This window comes from Manihot esculenta, chromosome 13, assembly GCF_001659605.2.
Source record: "Manihot esculenta cultivar AM560-2 chromosome 13, M.esculenta_v8, whole genome shotgun sequence".
Classification (NCBI taxonomy): Eukaryota; Viridiplantae; Streptophyta; class Magnoliopsida; order Malpighiales; family Euphorbiaceae; genus Manihot; species Manihot esculenta.
Genome location: NC_035173.2, coordinates 26,129,340 through 26,151,771, shown reverse-complemented (window position 1 = coordinate 26,151,771; position 22,432 = coordinate 26,129,340). Strand labels below are relative to the sequence as shown.

Genomic DNA, 22,432 nt, shown 5'->3' with positions numbered 1-22,432 from the left:
TAAAATCCCTAACATCCCTTTTCAAAGAAAATTTCAGGACACCATAATTAACCTAAAACTTTTAAGACACTTTTTCTTTTAGATATAGTGTATCAATTGAGATATTCAAATAAAAGAGCTATTTAATCGTACATAGTAAAAAAAATGTTTGGATTTTTAAATTAATCAACTCAAACTTAAATTCAAACAAAAGAAAATTTATAAAAATGACATTATAGGCTTGCAAAACATTACTCAACAAAAATACCAATACCATTAGATATCCCCACAAAGGTAAGTAACTTGTTTGGTTAAGAATTACCCATTAACAATAACATTAGATATCCCTATGTATCATATGATTTTGATTACTTATATTCTCATATCAAAAAGAAAATTATTTTCATAATATTTCTACTTAAAAAAGAAAAGATAAAATAATAATTTCATTAAAAAATTTAGAGGACCCACAAGAATTGCTACCTTCATTACTCAACATAAAGGTGAGCATTGGTCAAAGTCATCGATCACCAAATAATTTAATTATACAACTTTATCTCGTTGACGTGTATGTTCAACAGAAATAAGTTTCATATATAAATATTATTACAGCAACAAGCATTGTATCTACCAACGTATAACCATCCATTTCACACACATTGTTTAACCTTCAGCTACCAATACCATTTAATATTTTAATCATGCATGTTTCTGTTCTCTTCATGCAGAAATCGTAAATTCAGGAAGCTGACCTAAGGTAATTTAATTAATTAATTAATTATTCACATTTGAATTTTTCAAACACTATTTTTCAGATGACACTTTAAAAATTAGGATGGCAATCGTTAAGAGTATCCGTAATATTAAAGCATTCTCAATATATAAAATCTAGACTTGATATAGGCATTATTTCCTGAAACTACACTTGTCCAAACTCAATTATATACTATCCACATTCATCTTAATATAATTCAGTCAAATTGAATACCTACGAAACCCAAGCTATTGCGATCCTAGAATGAATGTTGTCCTAAATGACTGTATTTAGTACTTGTATATATTGTACTGAATAAATCAGCTCTATATGGGATACATATAATATACATATATTGTCTGGATTTTTTTTTTCCCTTGTAGGGCCCAATTGAATGTTGATTCCTAGCCCATTAACGGGTACAAGTGGCCCGCCACCAGCATTGACCAATATCCAATCCCTACCCAGATTTGCTTGTACAGTTCCAATTCGAATTATGGGGTTCAATTCTTGATGGTAAGGTATCCCCTTGAATTTCGGCTAAATGAAGGCATTCCCCTTGAATTTCCTTCAAATCAGAACAGCACTCAACTGTGACCTAAGTTGAAAACTACCACTGATAATTTGAGTGAATTAATCAGAAGTTGAATCACAGGGCATCTTCATTTTCAGAAATTATAATAGGATGGAACAGATTATTTTCATTCCCATCTCATTTACAAATCGGAAGTGTGGGAATAATTGAAGCAGATGGAGTACATTTTCTTTTTTGGAATTTTTTGATCTTTCTGAAAATTAAGTTTATATTTTTATACAGATAAACTTTGAATAGCATTAGTTAATTTGAAAATAATAATAATATAATAAATGGGTGGCATATTTCCCCAAAAAAACACGTTTATTCAAAAAAAACAAATCCACCCAATCCTTCTAAGACTAACATATTCACATAATCAATTTGACACCAGTACAAAATTTGTATATGTAAATACTAGAATTAGAGGCTCCACATGTCTGGATATAGTACTAAGAGTACAGACCAAGATTATTTAAAATGAAACTATCCCAAACCCAACCCATTTCAGTTTAATATGAAATAATGAAAAAGACTTTAGTGAGCCAAAATCCTTAATGGGATCTAACCAAACCCAGCTTAGCACGAAGAAATTTAATTAACACTAGGGCCCAATTTTTCAGTGCAAACATCGATGGCTTCTCATCTGAAGTGCAAAACATTTAGTCATTAACACAACCAACGAATTTTGGCCAAGTGGTACAGGAGTCTTTCTAAATCTATGAAGTTTCTAATTCAAACCCAAGTTGCAAGACAATGAACCAAAAACTAAAATTAAAGACATTAGCCAAACTAAATCTGCACAAACGTCTTGGCTAAAGAAGATTTTGGCTATGTAATCTCCAAAGCCACATCCAAATCCCTTGAGAATAGGGAAGAGGTTTATGGAAAGTTTTTAGTACAATACTCATCAACAATAAGAAGAAACAAACACAAGTCTAATTGCCAAAACAAGCATAGATCTAATGTTAAGCACGGGAACAAGCTAATCATCTTATTGAGATCAAAATGATCATCACAATGAAGAAAATGCACAACCAACAAGCATGAAGGAAATAAAGTTGCCAGGAAAAGAAAGAAAAGTGTAAATGTCTCGAATCTTGAAGCATTTCCATTATAAAATAATAATTTACAGATATTGAATGATCAAAACCAACAAAATGGTAGCAAATACATACCTTAGTGATCATCATGATCTCTGTACCGCTCAATCGGATATAAGAAGAGAATAAGGGCAAAAGTGAACAGCAAAGACATTTAGGCAAACTTTATAACCAGTGTATGCTTGTAATTGAGTTTCCTGAAGGAGACAGCATTCATGCCTGCTGATTTTCCTTGTGGGTTCAAGAGTATGAAAATGAAGTCAAAAGTTCAATAATTATGCTGAGAAAGCAGGTTATATGGTTGGAGATGGAGATGGAAATAATTATATCATTAAGATCTATTCTTAATATATATTCTGGCTCGTCCTAATCAAAGAGAATCTAGTCAAAAGCTTGAAAAACAATGTTGTGTGCAAACTGTAGATCACATAATGGGAGTTGGTAAGTAAAAGTAGAAAACACGTTCAAATGATAAAGCTGAGCTAGCATGAGAGCACAAACTTTTCTGCTACTGGAAGTTGCCCAAGATGTCAACTTAATCTCAACATTTTCATCCTCTCATACTAAAATATTAAGCTTTGTATATATAAATCTCTCTAAATTGTTTAAATATAAAGGTTCCTTAGAGTTGCCCATATGAGTGTGAAATTATGAAATACTCCCCTTAATAGAATTGAAGTTCCAGTTCTGAGTTCTAAACAAACACTTATAGAAAGTAGTGGAATTTGATGAGTGTAATAACAGACAAATGGAAAAGATTTACTTCATTGTGATGTATTGTGCAACAAAAGTTCGATGAATCATGAATATATTAACAGAAATCTGAACTGCAATATTGAAAACCAAGTCAATGATGCCCTTTACATAATCAGACTTTAGGAAACAAGTCAACAACTATTGTCAGGCTGGCAACTTGGAAATCTGTGCAAGATTCCATGGCATGACTTTTAAATTTAATAGGAAGTAGGTAAAATAAAATAAAGAAAAAACAGACTTGTTACTAGTGAGAATAACTGAAAAATGCTCCTACTGCCAACCCAACTTTGACAATATTGGAAGAGCAATCACTGAACACTTGACAAAATCCAAATTATGCAATTTTTCATATTTATATGTTAGCAATAAGTTGAAACCTTCAAAAAAAGAACTAAGTTAAGAACAAAATTACCCAACTTTCTGACAACCAATTCTTTTAATTGGAATAATTATCATAAAACTGGTAAGATTCCAATCTATTGGAATGGTAAATTGGTCAGCACTATTACATAAATGATTACCCACCAAGATTTCACATTTTATCCATAAAATAAAATCAACAGCCTAGCAAGCTCCAGAATAGTTGAAATCAGGCAGAAGAGATACCTGTGCTCAAGAACAGACAAAATGCCTATCTTCAAAATAAATCTTACTGAGATTTGTAGGATGCTTGTAAAAGAATGTCCCTGCAAAAGATCCATAATCGATTATATTCCAGCCCCAATGAACAAGTTCCACAGGTTTCCCACAACGTGCAGACATAATAAAATGTAATTGAAGACATAATGGAGGTTACATATTGAAGACATAATGTGTTTTTCTGATGACTTTTCTACTTCCACGAAAAGTTACAATCTCCCAAGGGTTCAAAATCTCCAACCTGACATCTAAAAGCAATCTCATAAGTTGTTTTCAGAAATTTTGTGTAAATCCCCACAAGCTTCTTTTTATATCAGTCATGGCATGCCTCTTTTGTACAAACGATTGAGGGGAAGAGTAGGTCCATGATTCAGAGGCCATTCAACACTGCCAGAGCAAGCCATTATTCTTCATTTGACCAATATTACTATGGGTTCAAAATTATCGACCAAACCTAAGGCATGAACCAATACGAAGAGCAAAATGAGAGACAAGAATTCATGCATACTAGTAAACATTTCATACACACATTCATTCATTTCATTTGGCAAAAGTAAAGTTCAGGTGAGCAACCAGATAAGCCTACATTACAAATTTAAAATAGTTATTCCACCCACCACCAAAAGCTAAAACATAACCATAAAATACCTCTCTACTTTCCTTCAAAATCTAGTAACATATTGATCAAAATACATTACGTCCACCAAAATATCAGTGCATAACAATTAAAGGGAACAAAAAACGAAAAGAATTAGATTACCTGCTCTCAGGATTTGCATATCTGAACAAAATTTCCATCACTCCCTAACCCCTAACAGGCTCCATTCCTCTTTCCGCAATCGCTGAGCTCAATTGCCCCAACCGTCTCACTTTCTGGCATAACAGAGCAATGGTCGACTACATAGCCCTCAACCACTTGAAATCATCTACGTTGCTCCAATACAAAACCTGCCTCCCGCATATCGTCCTCAATCCCATCATACCTCAAACAGTAATGTAAGAATCCAACCCTCCCTCTGTCCTCAATTATTGGTCTGCTCCTAAACTTCAGATAAAAATCACTTACTTTCACGTAATGGAACTTTATCTGATTAAAGGCAACACGAATACGGGACTTTCAACTTCCTTCATCGGAATTGAACCCATCACTCTTAATCAAATCAAGGAAAATCGCACTAACGCAACCGATTAACCGCACTTCACTTGAATCTAGATTCAATAAGGTAAATCTACTGATCTTTGAACCTCTGTTTGCTCAAGGGAGGAGATAGAGGAGGAAATATCGAAGAGATGAAATTTCAAGCGAGTGGGATCGGTGTTAGCAAGTTTTCAAGACTAGGCAAGTAGGGACTCAATTGAGCATTTAGAATCGAAGTATTTGGAGAGAAAGAACCAGTGGTGGAGGAGATTAGGTGGCGGTTAGAGAGACCATCGAGCATTGGAGCCTTTTATGAAAAGTGTGGCCTAATCTAAGCGTTGGGATAGAGAGATCTGTAGCGGTGCTGTGGCCTCCTATTCTGCCGTTGCTGCTGCTTCTTATTAACAGCTACGCGGGAGCTTGTAGGAGGGAAGGAATGATGAATTTTTATGGGGGTAAAAATGTCAACGTCTTTTAATTATGGTCCTTGGAATTGTTTGTTGAGGGGTCTAGCCCTTTCTTATGAGACGTGGTCTCTTTTCTGATGATCGGAATCTCCTTCATTCCTTTCTGTGTTTTTCCGGTCTGCTTTTATTTGGTGTCTCTCTTTTTTGGTTTTCTCATCATCTTGATTTTCTTTTTTACCATATTCTTTTAGTTTTCATCGTGGAAAAAGAAGTTCAAGAACTTTTATCTCGAACGTATTCACGGTTGTGAATCTACTCTCACACTTGAAATAAATGACGAGCTTTTAAGAGAATTGCAACAAAGAAGGCTAGTTTATAAGCAAAAATTTTAGTATTTCGACAATGAAATCTATCCCGTCTCAAGTAGGGAGAGTATTAATGACTTCTCTATTAAAGCAAAAGGGGTCAATACCTTTATTTTCACCTTCCAATGTCATGAAGATGTCTCCTCTATGCTCGATAACAAACCATGAACTATTCATAATTATCTTCTAGTGGTTTGGGATTGGCCTGTAGATCTTTCTTTTGACAAGCTTACTTTCGAAACTTCTCCTCTTTGGATCCATGTCATCGGGCTTCCCCCAAATGTCTGGTCTCTTCAAAATGCACGATCCATTGGTAATTTCACAGGGGTTTCCTAAATTTAGGAGGAGCTTCAGATGCGGTAGGACCATCTGACATCCTACGCATGCAAGTTAACATTCCCCTTAATAAACCTTTTGTTATTGGTTTTCACTGAAAGAAATAGGATGAATCAATCCATTGGGTTACTATCAAATATGAACGTCTGCCTGATTTATGCTTCAACTGTGGCATCATTGGTCATTTCAGTGCTTCTTGTCCTAATTCCAAACAACAGTATTCTACAAAATGGTCTAATAAGCGATCTGCTTTTGGCCTATGGATGAAAGCCCTATCTCCGTGCAAGAAACAATTTCATGCTCCTTTGACCTCTGATTCAGGGATGCATACAGAAACTTTGCCGATGGAGAAGTAGGTTAGCTCATCAATTTCTGCAGATACAGTTGTGACCATACCTTTAGGCTCCCCGTTTTGGTTGAAAGAACCTACTCATCCGATAACGGTAATTGCTCCGATCAAGCAGCTGTCTCTATGGCCCATCCTCATTTATTATCTTTCCCTTTAAGGGAAGACTCTCTTCCTAAAGAAACGAGAATTGCAGCATCTTGCAAAGAAATAGCAACCTCGAGCAATGGCCAATCTTTGAATATGGATTGTAATAATCTGATCCTTCCTTTTCCTACCGATAGCATTCTAGAGCTTTTTGCAGAATATCTCAAGTCAAATGGACAATAGCAGGCCAACCTCCATGGTCTATTTACAGCTTTTCCTTTTTTGCATAACTACCTTGGTCTATAGGTTTTAAACGCTCCAACAACATCTAGTCTCCTAAGAAGCAAGGATGAGGGTAGCTTATTAAGGGTTGACAAGGAATCTTCTTATAGGCCGAGACTGATTCCATTCTCAGATCATGATGTAAGCACAACTAACAACACAAAAAATGATGAGTTAGCATTGTTTCAAGAACCAATTACAAGGTTGAGATCCAAGAGGTTGAAGGAAGCACTTCAAGGATTCATGAAGGAATATGTTGAAGTTTTGCAAGTTCATTTTAAAGTTGAAGAACAACCTGGCTATTCCAAGTCAATTAGTCCGAATGTGTCCTTATTGACAATTCAAATTTTGTAGTGGGTAGTTATCCAGTAGTGGATAGTGGCATAGATCATGGAACCAACCATGCAGAGTAGTGGGTAGTGCCATAGATCATGGATTCATGCATAGTAGTGGGAAGTGGCAAAGATCATGGGTCTTTATTTAGGTTTTTACTTATTATTATTATTATTATTTTAATTAGGCTAGGCTGCCCTAGGTATGTAAAGCATCTCTTTAGCATCTCTTTTTCCATATTGTACACAGATTTTCAATTATTCAATACAATTGCTTTACGCAATTTTTCTTTTAGAGCTTAAGAGAGATCTTAGTTCTTGACATTGCATCACGAATAAGGTTTGATACTAACTTGTATGATTCTTATTCTTGCTGCTCTTAAAATCAATCAGTTATAAGTGTTCTTAATTGCATGTTAATTAAGGGTGTTTTAGATTGCAGAATTATTTTTCTGAACTAAGTTCTTTTTACTAGGGTATGTGTCGTTTCAGTCTCTAATAGGCTAGGATTCCGCATCAATTGGCATCAGAGTTAGGCTTAGTAATAATTTCTTAACTATCATTTGTGTCTTTGTATTCAATTTTGTTTATTATTGGCCGAAAATATCACTTTGGTTATTTGATATATTTTCTTCAATTTTTCATGATCTTTCCGATTGGGATACCTATTAGAGTCGAATCCATTGTTTAGTTGCTGTTCAAATCGAATTTTACTCTAAATACTTGTTTAGGCAGAATTACTATCTTTAGTGAGTTGGTTGTGCTTTCTACTCTAATTCGTATACTCCTATTCTAATACTCTTAGAATAGTATTTCCAGTGTTTTATTTATGTCCGTATAAAAAAAATACCAAAAAGAAGAAAAAAAAAAAGAAAAATAATTTCTGCAACTTTGGGTCAATTGTTGAAACTTCATTCTGATATTGATACCTACTGATATAAACCAAATTTCATATACCTTGAGCATATTTCTGGGCTTGGAATTCGGAATACATGTTTAGGGTAGATTTAGGGCAAATTTGGGTAGTATTTTCACAAAACAGTTGTACTTAATACTTGCTGTTTTAAGTGTCTATTTTGTTTGCTTGCTTTGAATTGTTTTTGTTGAGTCAATATTAACATTAGTTAACCTAGGATCGCATGCTTAGGGAAAACTTCATGTTAAGTATATCCGTCTTGTCAATTTTTTATTCTTAGTTTGTCAATTTGGTGTCTTTCTGTCTGTTGGTTCCTTACACTTAGTTTGACAATGTAACGACCCGAAAATCGGACCACTATCGGCACTACGATTCAGATTGACTTAAGGTCGATGGAACCCGTAGCAAGCCTACTATGCATCCTGTGTACCTGATAAAATCTCATACATGATCATACATTTTCGTAAAAAAATTTAAACTTTTCATGTACCAAGCTCAACTTATGCATGCACCATAAACTGTATACATAAAATTCACACTAGAGCTCTCATCAAATGCTCTACTATGGTAAACATCACATGCCTCAAGCTTGGTTAACATAACTTATCATTAAAACTTTTACATAAAGATCATGTTAACAAGGATTACAAGGTAAAGAAAACTAGGGCCAAGCACAATACTAATCCATTAAACATTACATGTCCACAACTATTCTATTGCATTAGCTACACCAGCCATTAAGCTGACTCCCCGTGCTATCTTTGATCTTGCAAACTTGGGGTTAGGGGAAAGGGATAAGCTACTAGAGCCTAGTGAGCAGAACCACAAAAACAGTTTAATAAACATATGCTCTCATGAAATGCGTCACAATACAAACAATACACATCAAGGATGGACTTGTCACCAGTAACCCTCTACATATCCAAATAATGCCTGGCCCTCGACGGAGCTCCTCAGGACTTCCTCTTAAACATAACATAACATGTCCAACTGTGCCAGGGGTGTAGAATGGGCATCGACCTGGACTTTCTCTTACATCGTGCTAGGGGCGTAGAATGGGTCTCGACCTAGACTTCCGTATCATATCATATCATATTATATCGAGGGCTAGTGAGTCATCCAACATCCATCCACATCAACAGTAAATTATGCAATGCATCACATTCGTGAATTCTAATGCAAACAACCTATTACGTAACATGGCATTCGTGATGCATGAACATGCTTAAAAGTTGATTAATTTAAAACAATAGATTAATTTAGTTCTACTCACCTCTGGCTGACGCTCGACTGACAAAGACACAGCTGGCTCACTGAAGGCCTCTACGGTCTCCTTGGTCTGATCCTACACAGGTGGACTCAAATGAGGGACCAAACACATCTCTAACAAGACTCTAAACATCTCTCCAAAAATCCCCTAAAACATCATAAAACATGCATTCAAAACAGGCAAAGGAAGGCTGGGCAGGGGACTTTCGACGGCGGATTCGGCGGCCGAAGGTCCCTACAGATCCGGAAGTCAGGCACTTTCGGGGGCAGGTTCGGTGGCCGAAGGTCTCCATAGATCCGAAAGTCACCAACTTTCGGGGGCAGGTTCGGCGGCCTAACCCCTTCACAGATCCGAAAGCCCATCCTTTCAGGGGCAGGTTAGGCGGCCAAAGGCTGCCTCCATAGGCAGGTTCGGCGGCCGAACCTTGCTTCAACGGCCGAACCTAGGTTCTCTAGAATGGCAGAACCCGATTCTGCCTCTACACTCAGCCACCAAAACTCACCAAACCCATACCCAACTTCTCAAAACATGCAAAAACTCACTCCATCAAGCATAAGGGGCATAAAACTAACTTAAGCCCCAACAACAACAAGAAGAACATCACATAAGCATACATTCATCAAAAAGCCAACTCAAAACCTATAACATTAGATCTAACTATAACATGCATATTTAACCCTTAACCCTTTTTAAAACTTACTTAAAACATAGGAAAAGACAAGGATCTACACTTACCTTTTGACGATCTAAGGTAGAAGCGATCCAAACTTGTGGTTGAGGAGAAATGGTCTCCCAAACTTTAAAATCTTTGATCCAAGCTCAAAACTTCAAAAACAAGCGAAGACTCATGAAAATTTGAAAGAAAAACATAAAATCATCAATGGGAGGGTAAGAACTCACCTTTGCCCGAAAATGGAGAGAGAAACTCCCCCATTTTCAGACTGAAGGCCTCTTATAGGTGGCTGGCCAGACCACCTTTTGGGGCCGAAAGAGAGCTCCCGCAGCAGCACCATGTTCGGCGGCCGAACCTGGGCTTATCCCTCAAAAGCATTTTTCTTTCATTTTAAAACTTAACTAAAAACCAATCAATAAAATCATGAAAAACATTTTGTAAAAACATATTTTACCCTTCTAAGAGGTTCTGGTATCCGAGATTCCCGGATTCCAACGAGGATTCCGTCGGAAAGTTGGAATTCTGACACCGGAGTCTAGCCGGGTATTACATTCTCCCCTCTTAAGAACATTCGTCCCCGAATGTTCAAACACACACAAGCACACATAGCATCAAGAAAACACATAAAACTTAAAACACTAGCCTTAAAAGAGATAGGGGTATTGCTGTAGCATGGACTCCCGGGTCTCCCAAGTGCACTCTTTCATATTGTGGTGATTCCAAAGGACTTTCACCATCGCGATTTCCTCATTCCTCAACTTTCTTATTTGAATGTCTACGATCCGCACTGGCTGCTCAACATAGGTGAGATCTCCTAGGATCTCCACATCAGGTTCATTAAGAACCTTGCTTGGATCTGACACGAACTTTCGTAACATGGAAACATGGAAAACCGGATGGATTCTCTCCATAGAGGCAGGCAAATCTAACTTATAAGATACATTCCCAACCTTTTGCAAGATTTCGAAGGGTCCGATGTACCTTGGAGCTAGTTTACCTTTCTTCCCAAAACGAATCACCCCTTTCATAGGAGACACCTTGAGCAACACCATATCTCCCTCCTGGAACACAATATGTTTCCTGCGGACATCTGCATAGCTCTTCTGCCGACTCACAGCAGTTCTGATTCTTTCTCTGAAAATAGGCACTACTCTGCTGGTGATCTCAACTAACTCTAGCCCTGCCAAGGCCCTTTCTCCCACTTCTTCCCAGCAGACAGGTGACCTGCACTTCCTCCCATATGAAGCTTCATAAGGAGCCATCCCTATGCTAGCATGATAACTGTTATTGTAGGCAAACTCCACCAGTGGTAGATGCTGCCTCCAAGAACCGCCAAAATCTAGCACACACATTCTTAACATGTCTTCTATCGTTTGGATGGTCCTCTCTGACTGTCCGTCAGTCCGTGGATGGAAAGCAGTGCTAAAGTCCAACCTTGTGCCCATTGCGTTCTGCAAACTTCGCCAAAACCTAGAGGTAAATTGGGGTCCCCTATCTGACACTATAGATATTGGAGCCCCATGCAGCCTGACAATCTCTTCAACATATACTTGTGCCAGTTTGTCCACAGAGTAGCCACCCTGACAGGGATAAAGTGAGCAGACTTGGTCAATTTGTCCACTATTACCCATATAGAGTCTAATCTGTTGGACGTTGCTGGTAATCCCACCACGAAATCCATAGCCACATTTTCTCATTTCCACTCTGGAATCGGTAGTGGGTTGAGCATCCCAGCTAGCTTCTAATGTTCCAGCTTCACCCTCTGACAGATCTCACAAGCTAACACAAACTGCGCCACTTCCTTCTTTATAGCTGGCCACCAATAAACTCTCTTCAGGTTCTGGTACATTTTGGTGGCTCCAGGGTGAACACTGTACCTCGCATTATGAGCATCTCTCATAATGTCTCCCTTCAAACTCACGTCATCTGGTACACATAATCTGTTCCCATAACGGAGGATCCCTTTGTTGTCGAATCTAAACTCCTCATTTTTGCCTGGCTGAACAGTCTTGGCAATTTTCACCAACTCGGGGTCCTCATGCTATTTCTGCGCCACTTGTTCCAGAAACACGGGTGTCACTCTCATCTGAGCTACTAGTGCACTTGTACTAGACAACTCTAACTATAAACCTTCATTAATGAGCTTGTAAAACTCCCTCACCACCGTTCTCATCTCTGCTGTAATATGGGATAAACTGCCAAGTGATTTTCGGCTGAGAGCATCTACTACTACATTTGCCTTACCTGGATGATACTGGATCTTGCAATCATAGTCACTAAGCAGCTCCACCCATCTTCTCTGCCTTAGGTTCAACTCTTTCTGATTCAAGATGTACTGCAAACTCTTATGATCTATAAAGATCTCACATCTTACCCCATAGAGGTAATGCCTCCACATCTTGAGTGCAAAGATTACAACTGCCATCTCTAGGTCGTGTGTAGGATAATTCAACTCATGCTTCTTTAACTGTCTAGAAGCATAAGCAATAACCCTTTCATTCTGCATCAACACACAACCTAGTCCCACTCGGGACGCATCACAAAACACTGTGAAGTCTTCATTACTGGTAGGCAGAGCTAACACTGGTGCTGACGTCAGTCTCCTCTTCAACTCTGCAAAACTTTCTTCACACTGTTCTGACCAAACGAACTTCTGATTCTTTTTGGTCAACCTGGTCATAGGAGTGGCAATTTTGGAGAAGTCCTAGAAAAACCTCCTATAGTAACCCGCCAAACCCAAAAAGCTTTTAATCTCTGTCACTATAGTGGGTCTAGACCAGTTTGCTACAGCTTCAACTTTCTTGGGATCTACCTCAACTCCCTTTTCTGACACTACATGCCCCAAGAAAGAAATACTCCTCAACCAGAACTCACACTTAAAGAACTTAGCATACAAGTCGTGTTCTCTCAGGGTCTGCAACACTGTCCTCAGATGATGGGCATGCTCCTCCGCATTCCTGGAATACACTAAGATATCTTCAATGAAGACAATAACAAAGTGATCCAGAAACTGGCTAAAAACTCTGTTCATGAGGTCCATGAATGCTGTAGGGGCATTGGTCAGCTCGAACGGCATCACTAGGAACTCAAAATGCCCATATCTGGTCCTGAAAGCTGTCTTTGGCACATCTTCTTCTCTAACCCTCAACTGGTAGTACCCGGATCTCAAATCTATTTTTGAGAAACAACCGACTTCTGATAGCTGGTCGAATAGATCATCAATCCTGGGTAGCAGATATTTGTTCTTGGTAGTGACCTTGTTCAACTGTCTGTAGTCGATACAAAGTCTTAGGGATCCATCCTTCTTTTTCACAAACAGGACCGGAGCACCCCAAGGTGAGGTACTAGGTCGGATGAAACCCTTGTCTACCAACTCTTGCAACTGCTCCTTCAGCTCCTTTAACTCAGCAGGTGCCATCCTGTAGAGAGGAATAGAGATGGGTCTGGTTCCTGGTATCACTTCAATTTCAAACTCTATCTCCCTAGCAGGTGGTAAACTTGGCAGCTCGTCTGGGAAGACATCTAGGAACTCTCTAACTACGGGCACTGAAGCTGGTTTCCTGACCTGACTGTTAAGCTCTCTGACATGAGCAAGAAACCTCTAACAACCCCTCCTAAGCAACCTGTGAGGCTGAAGGGCAGATATCAAATCTCTAGGCATCCTTATCATGTCCCCTCTAAAGACTACCTCTGATCCATCCTGATCTCTGAACCTGACTACCTTGTCTCTACAGTCCAAGGTAGCACCATGAGTAGAAAGCCAATCCATCCCTAGAATAACGTCAAAATCAGTCAAATCTAGAACCATAAGGTCAGTTGGAAGGCATCTACCCTCAACAAAAACTGGACTGTATCGACAGACTGACTACTACAAAAAAACTATGAAATTGCGACCAAAATTAGCGACCAAAATTTTTGGTCGCTATATAGCAACCAATCAGCGACCATTCTGCTACTACATGAATGAAATAATATTTTTATTTAACAAAAAGCTCTACGACCAAAAACTGGTCGTTATTTGGTCGCTATTTAGCGACCAAATTTAAAATGGTCGCTAAATTTAGCGGGAATTAATGGCGCGAGATATTTGCGACCATATTTGCGATGAAATTGCGACTACTTGTTGGGAGGCAATATTTTGCGACCATATTTAGCGACTAAATTAATTAGTCGCTAAATAGCGACCATTTCGCGACCATTTCATTTTTTAAATTTTAATTTAATTTTTAATTAAATTTTATTTTATTTAAAATTTTAAAATTTAAATTAAGTGATTTGAATTGGGTATACAAAATGACATCGTTTTGACAATTTAAGAATACTCTAACCTGATCCCTAATTTCTAATCCCTAATAAAATTAACCCTAACCCCTAATCCCTAATCCCTAATCCCTAATCTCTAACCCTAATTCCTAATTAATCTCTAATTTCTAACAAAACTAATCCTAATCTCTAATCCCTAATCCCTAATCCCTAATCATAATCCCTAATCCTAATCCCTAATCCCTAATTCCTAATCCTTAATCCATAATCCCTAACAAAATTAACCCTAATCCCTAGAGGTTAGCAGAAATCAGTTCAAACCGAAAAAATCGACCGTACCGAACCGATTTGAAATTTTGGTTCGGTTTTTTATACATTTCGGTTCGGTTCGGTTTTTAATTTTAAAATTTTTTATTATTTCGATTCAGTTCTGTTTTGATCAGAAAAAACTGAAAAAACCGAACCGAACCGATTAATGATAATAATTTGTTTTTTCATTAATATAGAGAAATTAAATCATATTAAGATTAAAATATTTTAATTAAATTTAAAAATACAAAAAATAAAGTGTAAAAAATAAAAAAAATTAATAAAAATCGAAACTGATCAAACCGAACCGAATCAGACCGGTTCGGTTCGATTCGATTTCTGACCAAAATCAATTCGGTTCGATTTTCATAAACACTAAAATTTCAGTTTTCGGTTTATTCAGTTTGGTTCGGTTTTGAACCAAACCGACCGAATGCTCACCCCTACTAATCCCTAATTTCTAATCCCTAATCCCTAATCCCTAATCCCTAATTAGCTATACTAACAAAACTAACCGTAATCCATCATTTATTTTTTCATTTTACTCGAGTTACACTTCCCTCTCTCCGTTAGGGATGTAAACGGGTAGGGTATCCGCGAAAATTAAACTACCCGAATCCGAACCCGATTTATATTAATAATATCTGAACCCGTTCCGAACCCGATTAAAAATTAATTTAAACTATCCGAATCCATTACAAATCCGATTATTATTATTCAAATAAAATCCGAACCCATTTAATTTTATATATTTTATTTAATAATTTATATAAAAAATATTTTTCATTAATAATTTTCATTTAAAAAATCTAATATTTCTAAAGAATATTTAAATTTAAATTTTTAAATAAAAATATATAAAAAAATTATAAATATTATTGTAAAATATATTTTTTATATTAAATTAATTATTTATATAAATGGGTTCGGGTAGTGGGTACCTGTACATAAAATCCGAATTCGATCCGAACCCGCAACGGGTATTATTTTTAAAATTCGAACCCATCCCAAAACCGATTATAATTATCCAAATCCGTCCTATTAGGATTCGGTTCGGTTTTAAATTCAAAATTTTTAATTAGACCGAACCGAACCAAAATCACCTATACTGCGTCGTTTTGAAATGTACCCTTATTTGCCCTAAATCTAAAAGTCGTGCCACTAAGTAGAGACGCTAATCTCCATTCCACGCCGCCTCACGTCACACATGCCTCTGCCTCTTCTCTGAGCACTGAGCTCCACCACTTCCATCTAGTCCACTGTCCATCGTCCAACCAACCTCCACTCTCCTCCCGACATCGACCGATTAACCATCGCGGCTAACTCGGGTTATTAGTTAGCAACGCCGACTCCTCCTCACCTCACTATCGCTCTCTAGTCTTTCTGTCACTGGTGGATTTGTAGTTTTCTCCCAAGGTTTTTTAATTTTTCTAGCTTCTAACCCAAATCCTCTCTCCCAGTACTTGCTTCTTTGTGTTGTTGACATTTTTTTCGCTTTCTAATGTGTTGCATGCAAGAAGAGCCTCTTCGCGGCCTCCACACAATCGTCGGCGTCGGTCGTCGCTCTCCACGCAATCGTCGGTCGTCGCTCTCCAGTCCATCGGCTCTCCGCGCCGTCAGCAACTTGGTTGTCCTCAATCCTCTATCTTCCTCAGCCCTCAGTCTTCCTCAGTTCAGTCCTCAGTCCTCATCAGCAACTGTAAAAGGTAAGTAATTCTTTTTTTATAAAGAGTATGTTATGAAATTAGTTTGATTTTCAAAGGCTAAGTTTCCTAGTTCTACAAAGTCTAGCTAAAATAACCAACTGGAAATTGAGTTCACGGCTGATGTTGGTTCGATTTGCAGTGCAAAGCGGACAGCAGCCAGGTCTCTTACTGCATGTTTTAAAAAAAATATTAATTAATTATTTTATTAATTTTAAGTTACCCCCAACCAAACATAGCCTATATAATAGTCTTTGATATGAACAGTTAGGAAATGGATGATCGGATTGTTAGATGTAAATTTTTTTTTCATCAGGATTTTGTTATGGTACTGAGTTTATTGCAGCTTGACAAAGGAAAGTGCTACTAATGCTACAGGGAGATAATTGATCTAATTTCGTTGAAGTGATTGGAATGCATGAATCTGATGATTATTTACCATTAGCATCGGATGCAGTCTAAATTTTTTTATCTGTTAATCTCTGCATATTTAATTGAATTCCATTATAAGGGTTTGTGTATGGTAAGTTTGTTTCCTTGTGTACTTTGTTTTCTTGTCTAGTAGTTTCAAAGAGAAACAAGTTTATTCACAGTATTTTCTCCATCCATTAGGATTTTCAATATCAGCTGCTAGATTGGGATTGCCTAATACTGGATTTATTTCCTATGGGGAAATGGTGGATCAAGGGCAACTAATCACTCAAGCTGTGTCAATTCCTGTAATTGGGGATGGTGATAATGGCTATGGAAATGCCATGAATGTCAAAAGAACTATCAAGGGATTTATAAAAGCTGGTTTTGCAGGAATCATTCTTGAAGATCAGGTTTGTATTATTTAAATTTTACCTATACGCAAGCATGCATACATATATTCCTGATTTCATTGCTTAATTTTTCCTTGGTTTTCTTTTTGATTCTCTCTCTATGTCCATAAGTTAATTAGCAAAGCTGGAGGAATTTGCTTTGATGTGGTTTCAAGTAAAATGAAAAAATTGAAAAGTGATTTTCACATATTTACATATATTATATAATGAACCACAAGCCTTAAGAGTTTGTCTTTTTGCCATGCTTGATTTAACCTACCTCACTTTATACCTTCAAGGTTTGGGACCGTGAGAAAATTGTGGTCATACCAGATCATTATATATTCACTGCTGATGAGCTTGCAAACCGTAATGTGGACATTTTGAGGCATTTCTGTCTGAAACAAAATATAAAGCACTTCTATGATATCAAAGATCGTAGTGACTTCAAGGTTTTGTTTTATGATTAAATGGTTGAATTATTAAATATTTTTGCCTATTGTTTTAGAAACTTTTATTTACTGGCCTTTTACTTGCATGGCAGGGCTATACTTGCATGGCAGGCTAGCCCTGATTATCAAGGTGTATGCCATATTGCACTTGCACAAGAAGGTCATTGTAGGCCAGGAGAGGTGGGCTTCTTTCATAAAGTCAAATTTTTTATCCTCTTACATATTGGAATAGGAACTAATCTTTTATTAATTTCTGTCCTCATCAGGTTCTGTTGGGTACAGATTCTCACACCTGCACTGCTGGAGCATTTGGTCAATTTGCTACTGGAATTGGCATCACTGATGCAGGTTTTGTATTAGGAACTGGGAAGCTCCTGCTCAAGGTTTGTAAATGTAATACCCGGCTAGAATCCGGCATCGGAATTCCTGTCGTCCGGTGGAATCCGGGGTGTCGGAATTCTATAGGAGGGTAGGAGTTATGTTTTCCTACGTGTTGTGATGTGTGTGTTATGTTAAAGGCAAATGGAATTAAGTTTTGAGCTGAAAGGACCCAAGGCAGCTGAGCCAAGTTCGGCCGCCGAAGGTAAGTTCGGCCGCCGAAAGTGCTCAAGGTTCGGCTACCGAAGTGCAAGTTCGGCCCCCGAATGTTGCATGGTTTTGCATGCGATTCGGCAGCCGAAGCTGAGTTGCTCAGCCAGCTCTTGTGCGATCCTTAGTCAGCATTGTGGACAGGTGTTATCACCAGATCATGTCCAGAAGTTGGTCACGTCTCCCATGCTTTATTTGCTCAGTTTGAGCAGCTCATGCACGAGTTAGCTTGTGTTCAACAAAGTTTGAAAGTTTGAAGCAAAAAGCTAAGTTTATGAGAGTTTGAGAGTTTGAGGAGAGTTGGTCCGTTTTCCTTAGTTCAGAGTGTTCATCTTCTTGTTACAGGAGGTAAGTAATACTCTTGAACCTGTGTAAGTGAGAAGTAGTGGTTTCGTTGATTTATGCATGTATATATGTTTATGTGTTATGTTTGCTTTGTTGTTTGGGGGTATTAGATAGTTTTGGACCCCTGTGAACATATACTTGTGTATATGTGTGTGGAATCGTTGACGTATGCATGTTTGGAGATGTTGAAGGGAAGGAGGAGCTTGGTTTGCCGTCGGGCTGAGTTCTGGATGAACTCAGGTTCGGCAGCCGAAGGTTCATTCGGCCGCCGAACCTCTTGCATGGTGGCTTAGGCTGCCACAGCTTGCCCCCGCGAGTTTTGCATGATCGGCTCTGTTTGGAGACTTCGGCCGCCGAAGGTGCCGCCGAAGGTGCTTGAGTTTCGTCTCTGGAGAAGACATTCGGCCGCCGAACCTGCCGCCGAAAGTGTCCTGTCCAGCTTTTCTTTTGCATGTTTTGCTTGCGTTGTAGAGTGAGTTTAAAGAGATTCTTGGGGAGTTTATAGAGTTATGCTTATGATAGTTTGGTCCCTCATATTGAGTCTTTATGTGCTTATACAGACCAGAGGAACCAGAGAGAGCAGCAGTGAGTACTGCTCCAGAGTGTACAGAACCTGTAGAGTCAGTCCAAAGCCAGAGGTGAGTGGAACTAAACAAATACTTGTTTTAATTGAGACATTAACTGCTTTTAGCATATGTCATGCATCATATTTATGCCATAGGGTGATTGCATTAGAATGCACAAAGATGTTGCATTGCATAGCTTCATTGTTGGTGTGGGTAAATGCTGAATGATCCAGTAGTTCCAGACAGGAAGACCAGGACCCCATTCTACGGCCTGGCAGGTAAAGGAAGACCAGGACCCCATTCTACGGCCTGGCGGGTATAGGCATATGGCCTATACTGGCAAAGGGTAAGTACAGGTGTTATATACACATATACATATATGGTACAGAAAGTCCAGGACCCCAGTCTACGGCCTGGCACGGTTTACTGGGACTATGTGGTGACAGGTTTACTCTTGATATGGACTGTCTGTGTTATGATGCATTCCATCAGATCATATTTTATTGACATGTTTTCGTATTCTACTCACTGGGCTATAGAGCTCATCCCACTCCCTTAACCCCAGTTTTGCAGGTTCAGTGGGCAGTGTACAGGGACAGTTCAGCAGAGTACAGAAAGAGTAAAAGAGCTTGTAATAGTATAGCGTGGACATGTAACTTTTAAAGAGATGTTATAGTTGTGTATAACGTTAGAGTTGTGCTTGCCTTAGTTGTGTTGTGTTGTAAAGCTTTTGTTACATACATGATCTGTATATGTATATATATTTTATCACCAGGCTTAACAGGTATGAATTAACCCATCTAGAGCAAGCTCTAGTCAGGGGTACAGAGTACAGAGTACAGAGTACAGAGTACAGAGTACAGAGTACAGAGTACAGAGATAGTGCATGCACAGGTTAAGCCTTGGTTCAGCAAAGAGTTTTTATTTTCACAGAAAATGTATCATGTATGAGTTTTACAGGTGCACAGAGAGTATTGCAGGCTTGCTACGGGTTCTGGCGGCCTTAAGCCGACCTGAATCCTAGCGCCGGTGACGGTCCATTTTGGGGTCGTTACAGTAAAATTGGTTTTTCTTTCTCTAATGTTGCTTTTTATGCAACCGTAGCCTGTTGCATTTATTAGTTTTACATTCTATAGGAGGCTTCATGCACATCACTGAAATTCGATAGATATATTAGCCTCTTTTTTTCTTGTTTATTTGATTTCAACTAGACTTAAACTTGAGACTTTACAGGCCAAGAGATGACTCTAGTACCATTAAACTAAATATCATTGGTTATTAGCTTCTTTATGGTGTTTTGTTTATGAATTTTGACATTCTGCTTTGGTTCATTTTCATTTTTAACTTGACAACCTAAAGTTGCAAGAGATTGTTCTACTTTTGTTACCTGCTATTTTCCAGTGAACATTTCTGTACTTTTTTTCATGATGTAATCCAAATTGCAGGTACCCCCAACTCTGAGATTTGTAATGGACGGTGAAATGGCTGATTATCTGCTTGCAAAGGATTTGATTTTGCAAGTGAGTTTATTAATCTGAGATGTGTGTTTGCTTTGGCAGCCATCAACTTAAACCCTTAAATGAAAAGCAGCTCATTTTTCTGTTTCTTTAATGTGATATCTATATTGCTTCACAGATTAAATCTGAGATGTGTGCCATAAAACCGAGGACTTTATGGCTGCTGCTAAAGTTTTTCTAAATTCGGTGAGAATTATTTATTTCTTGAGGATTTATGTGTCCATTACATTTTATATGATTTTGGTTTCCCTTACCTTATGAAGCTCATTCTATGCACAGGGCAGAAAGGTCAAGGTTCCCACATTTCTTGTCCCTGCAACCCAGAAGGTCTGTAATGCCGGATCATAATGTGTTTCAAGTCTGCGAATTCACCAGTTACAAAAGGATACTGATCTAAAGACAGAAAGAAACTGATTTACAAATTTAACTGTAATATATTGTAAAAATTTTCAGGTTTTGAGATATTTTAAGTTTCTTAGTGTTGAACTATAGTAATGTTTTGGACTTTTAGATTGCAGAATTATGAAATGAAGTTGATGTGTATATATTGTCTTTGATATTTTATGTATTGGAATGTGTGTACATATTGATATTATAGCAGGTTTATGAATTTATTGAAAAAATGATATGAATTAGATTTAAATGTATTTATTAGTGACAAATCATACACAAAAACAAATTAAATAATAAATATTTTTTTAATTTTACTATTAATTTGCAACGAAATAGCGACTAAATACTCTTCCCTGGTGCGATTAAATAACAACGAAACAACGACCAAATTAGCGACTAAAACAGCGACCATTTCGCGACCAAAATTTAACGATCAATTTACTACCACACAACGACTAAATGCTCTTCCCTAAGGCGATCAAATAACAACGATTTAGCGACCAAATTAGCGACCATTTCGCGACCAAAATTTAGCGACCAATTTACTTCCACCTAGCGACTAATATTTCTAATACTTAATTTGCCATGACACCAAATTAGCGACCAAAAATTGGTCGCTGATTGGTCGCTATTTTAGCAACCAATTTCTAGATTGTCGCAAAAAATTTAGCGACTGGCCAAACACCGACCATTTCATTTTGGTCGCTAAATGGTCGCTATTTCATAATAGCGACAAAATTCTGCCTTTTAGCGACCAAAATTTTGGTCGCTAAATCACTTTTTTTTGTAGTGGACTATGCCACAGATGGATCACACTTGGGCCCACTGACCCAAAGAGGACACTCTAGCCTAGAAGCTATCAAACCCACTCTGTCTATGGCTCTCGGAGCAACAAAAGAATGAGAAGCACCAGGGTCCATAAGAGCATACACATCAGAACATCCAATAGTGAGATTACCTGACACCACCGTGTTCGATGTGTTAGCCTCCTGTTGATTCATAGTGAAGATCCATGCTGGAGCTGATGGACCTTCTCCGTGGGAACCTGCTGAAGAAGAGGCTGTCCCTCTCCCTCTACCTCGACCTCTGCCCTGTGACATGGTTGGAGCTGCTGGCTAAGCTACACTGCCAGAAGCTGTCCGCTGGGACTGAGCCATCATAACTGCACTGGGACACTCACGTGCCATGTGCCCCTCCTGTTCACATCTAAAACATGCTGTAGTCCCAAACTGACAAACCCCTTTGTGCGGCTTACCGCACCTCATACATCCGGAGCTATCTGAACCAGAGCTCGAACCACCACCCATTCCCAGACCAGACTTTAACCTGTTCTAGAACTTGTTCTTCTTAGGCTTGGATTTGTTCCACTTCTTACCCTTCGTGGCAGCTTTACCCAGAGAGGAGAGATCAAAATTTCCTGAACTTAAGTTTTGGAACCCGAGGGCTGTGCCACCTGCTGCTTTACTGTCTCCTGAATAATGGCACTAGCCTCCATCTTTCTAGCTGCATCTACTATGGTGTGAAAGCTCTCCCTCT

The 22,432-nt window shown here is 38.3% G+C and overlaps 1 protein-coding gene and 1 long non-coding RNA gene across 13 annotated transcripts; one reads left to right on the top strand and one right to left on the bottom strand.

Annotated features, from left to right (window-relative positions):
* Nucleotides 1–1,064: 1,064 nt before the first annotated feature.
* LOC110607418 lies at nucleotides 1,065–6,819 on the bottom strand. Of its 2 annotated transcripts, XR_002486721.2 has the most exons (3): nucleotides 4,566–5,690; nucleotides 3,773–3,852; nucleotides 1,065–2,641 (listed from the first exon to the last, which is right to left on the bottom strand). It is a non-coding gene; the product is annotated as an uncharacterized LOC110607418 (long non-coding RNA). The 2 variants fall into 2 exon arrangements; XR_006348132.1 differs by having other exon boundaries at nucleotides 1,065–3,852; nucleotides 4,566–6,819.
* Nucleotides 6,820–15,707: 8,888 nt separating this feature from the next.
* LOC110607420 (3-isopropylmalate dehydratase large subunit, chloroplastic-like) lies at nucleotides 15,708–21,060 on the top strand. 11 transcript variants are annotated; one of them, XR_006348185.1, is made up of 9 exons: nucleotides 15,708–15,945; nucleotides 16,050–16,235; nucleotides 16,579–17,056; nucleotides 17,335–17,487; nucleotides 17,580–17,667; nucleotides 17,754–17,870; nucleotides 20,432–20,506; nucleotides 20,622–20,689; nucleotides 20,788–21,060. XR_006348185.1 is itself a non-coding variant. In XM_043949286.1 (8 exons), the coding sequence occupies exons 3-6, from the start codon at nucleotides 16,907–16,909 to the stop codon at nucleotides 20,682–20,684; spliced, it is 405 nt and encodes a 134-aa protein (XP_043805221.1). In that variant the 5' UTR covers nucleotides 15,708–15,945; nucleotides 16,050–16,235; nucleotides 16,579–16,906; the 3' UTR covers nucleotides 20,685–20,689; nucleotides 20,788–20,808; nucleotides 20,842–21,060. The 11 variants fall into 11 exon arrangements, 9 of the variants coding, with proteins under 9 accessions (XP_043805221.1, XP_043805215.1, XP_043805218.1 ...); XR_006348186.1 differs by lacking the exon at nucleotides 17,335–17,487; XM_043949286.1 differs by lacking the exons at nucleotides 17,335–17,487; nucleotides 17,580–17,667 and having other exon boundaries at nucleotides 20,788–20,808; nucleotides 20,842–21,060.
* Nucleotides 21,061–22,432: the final 1,372 nt, after the last annotated feature.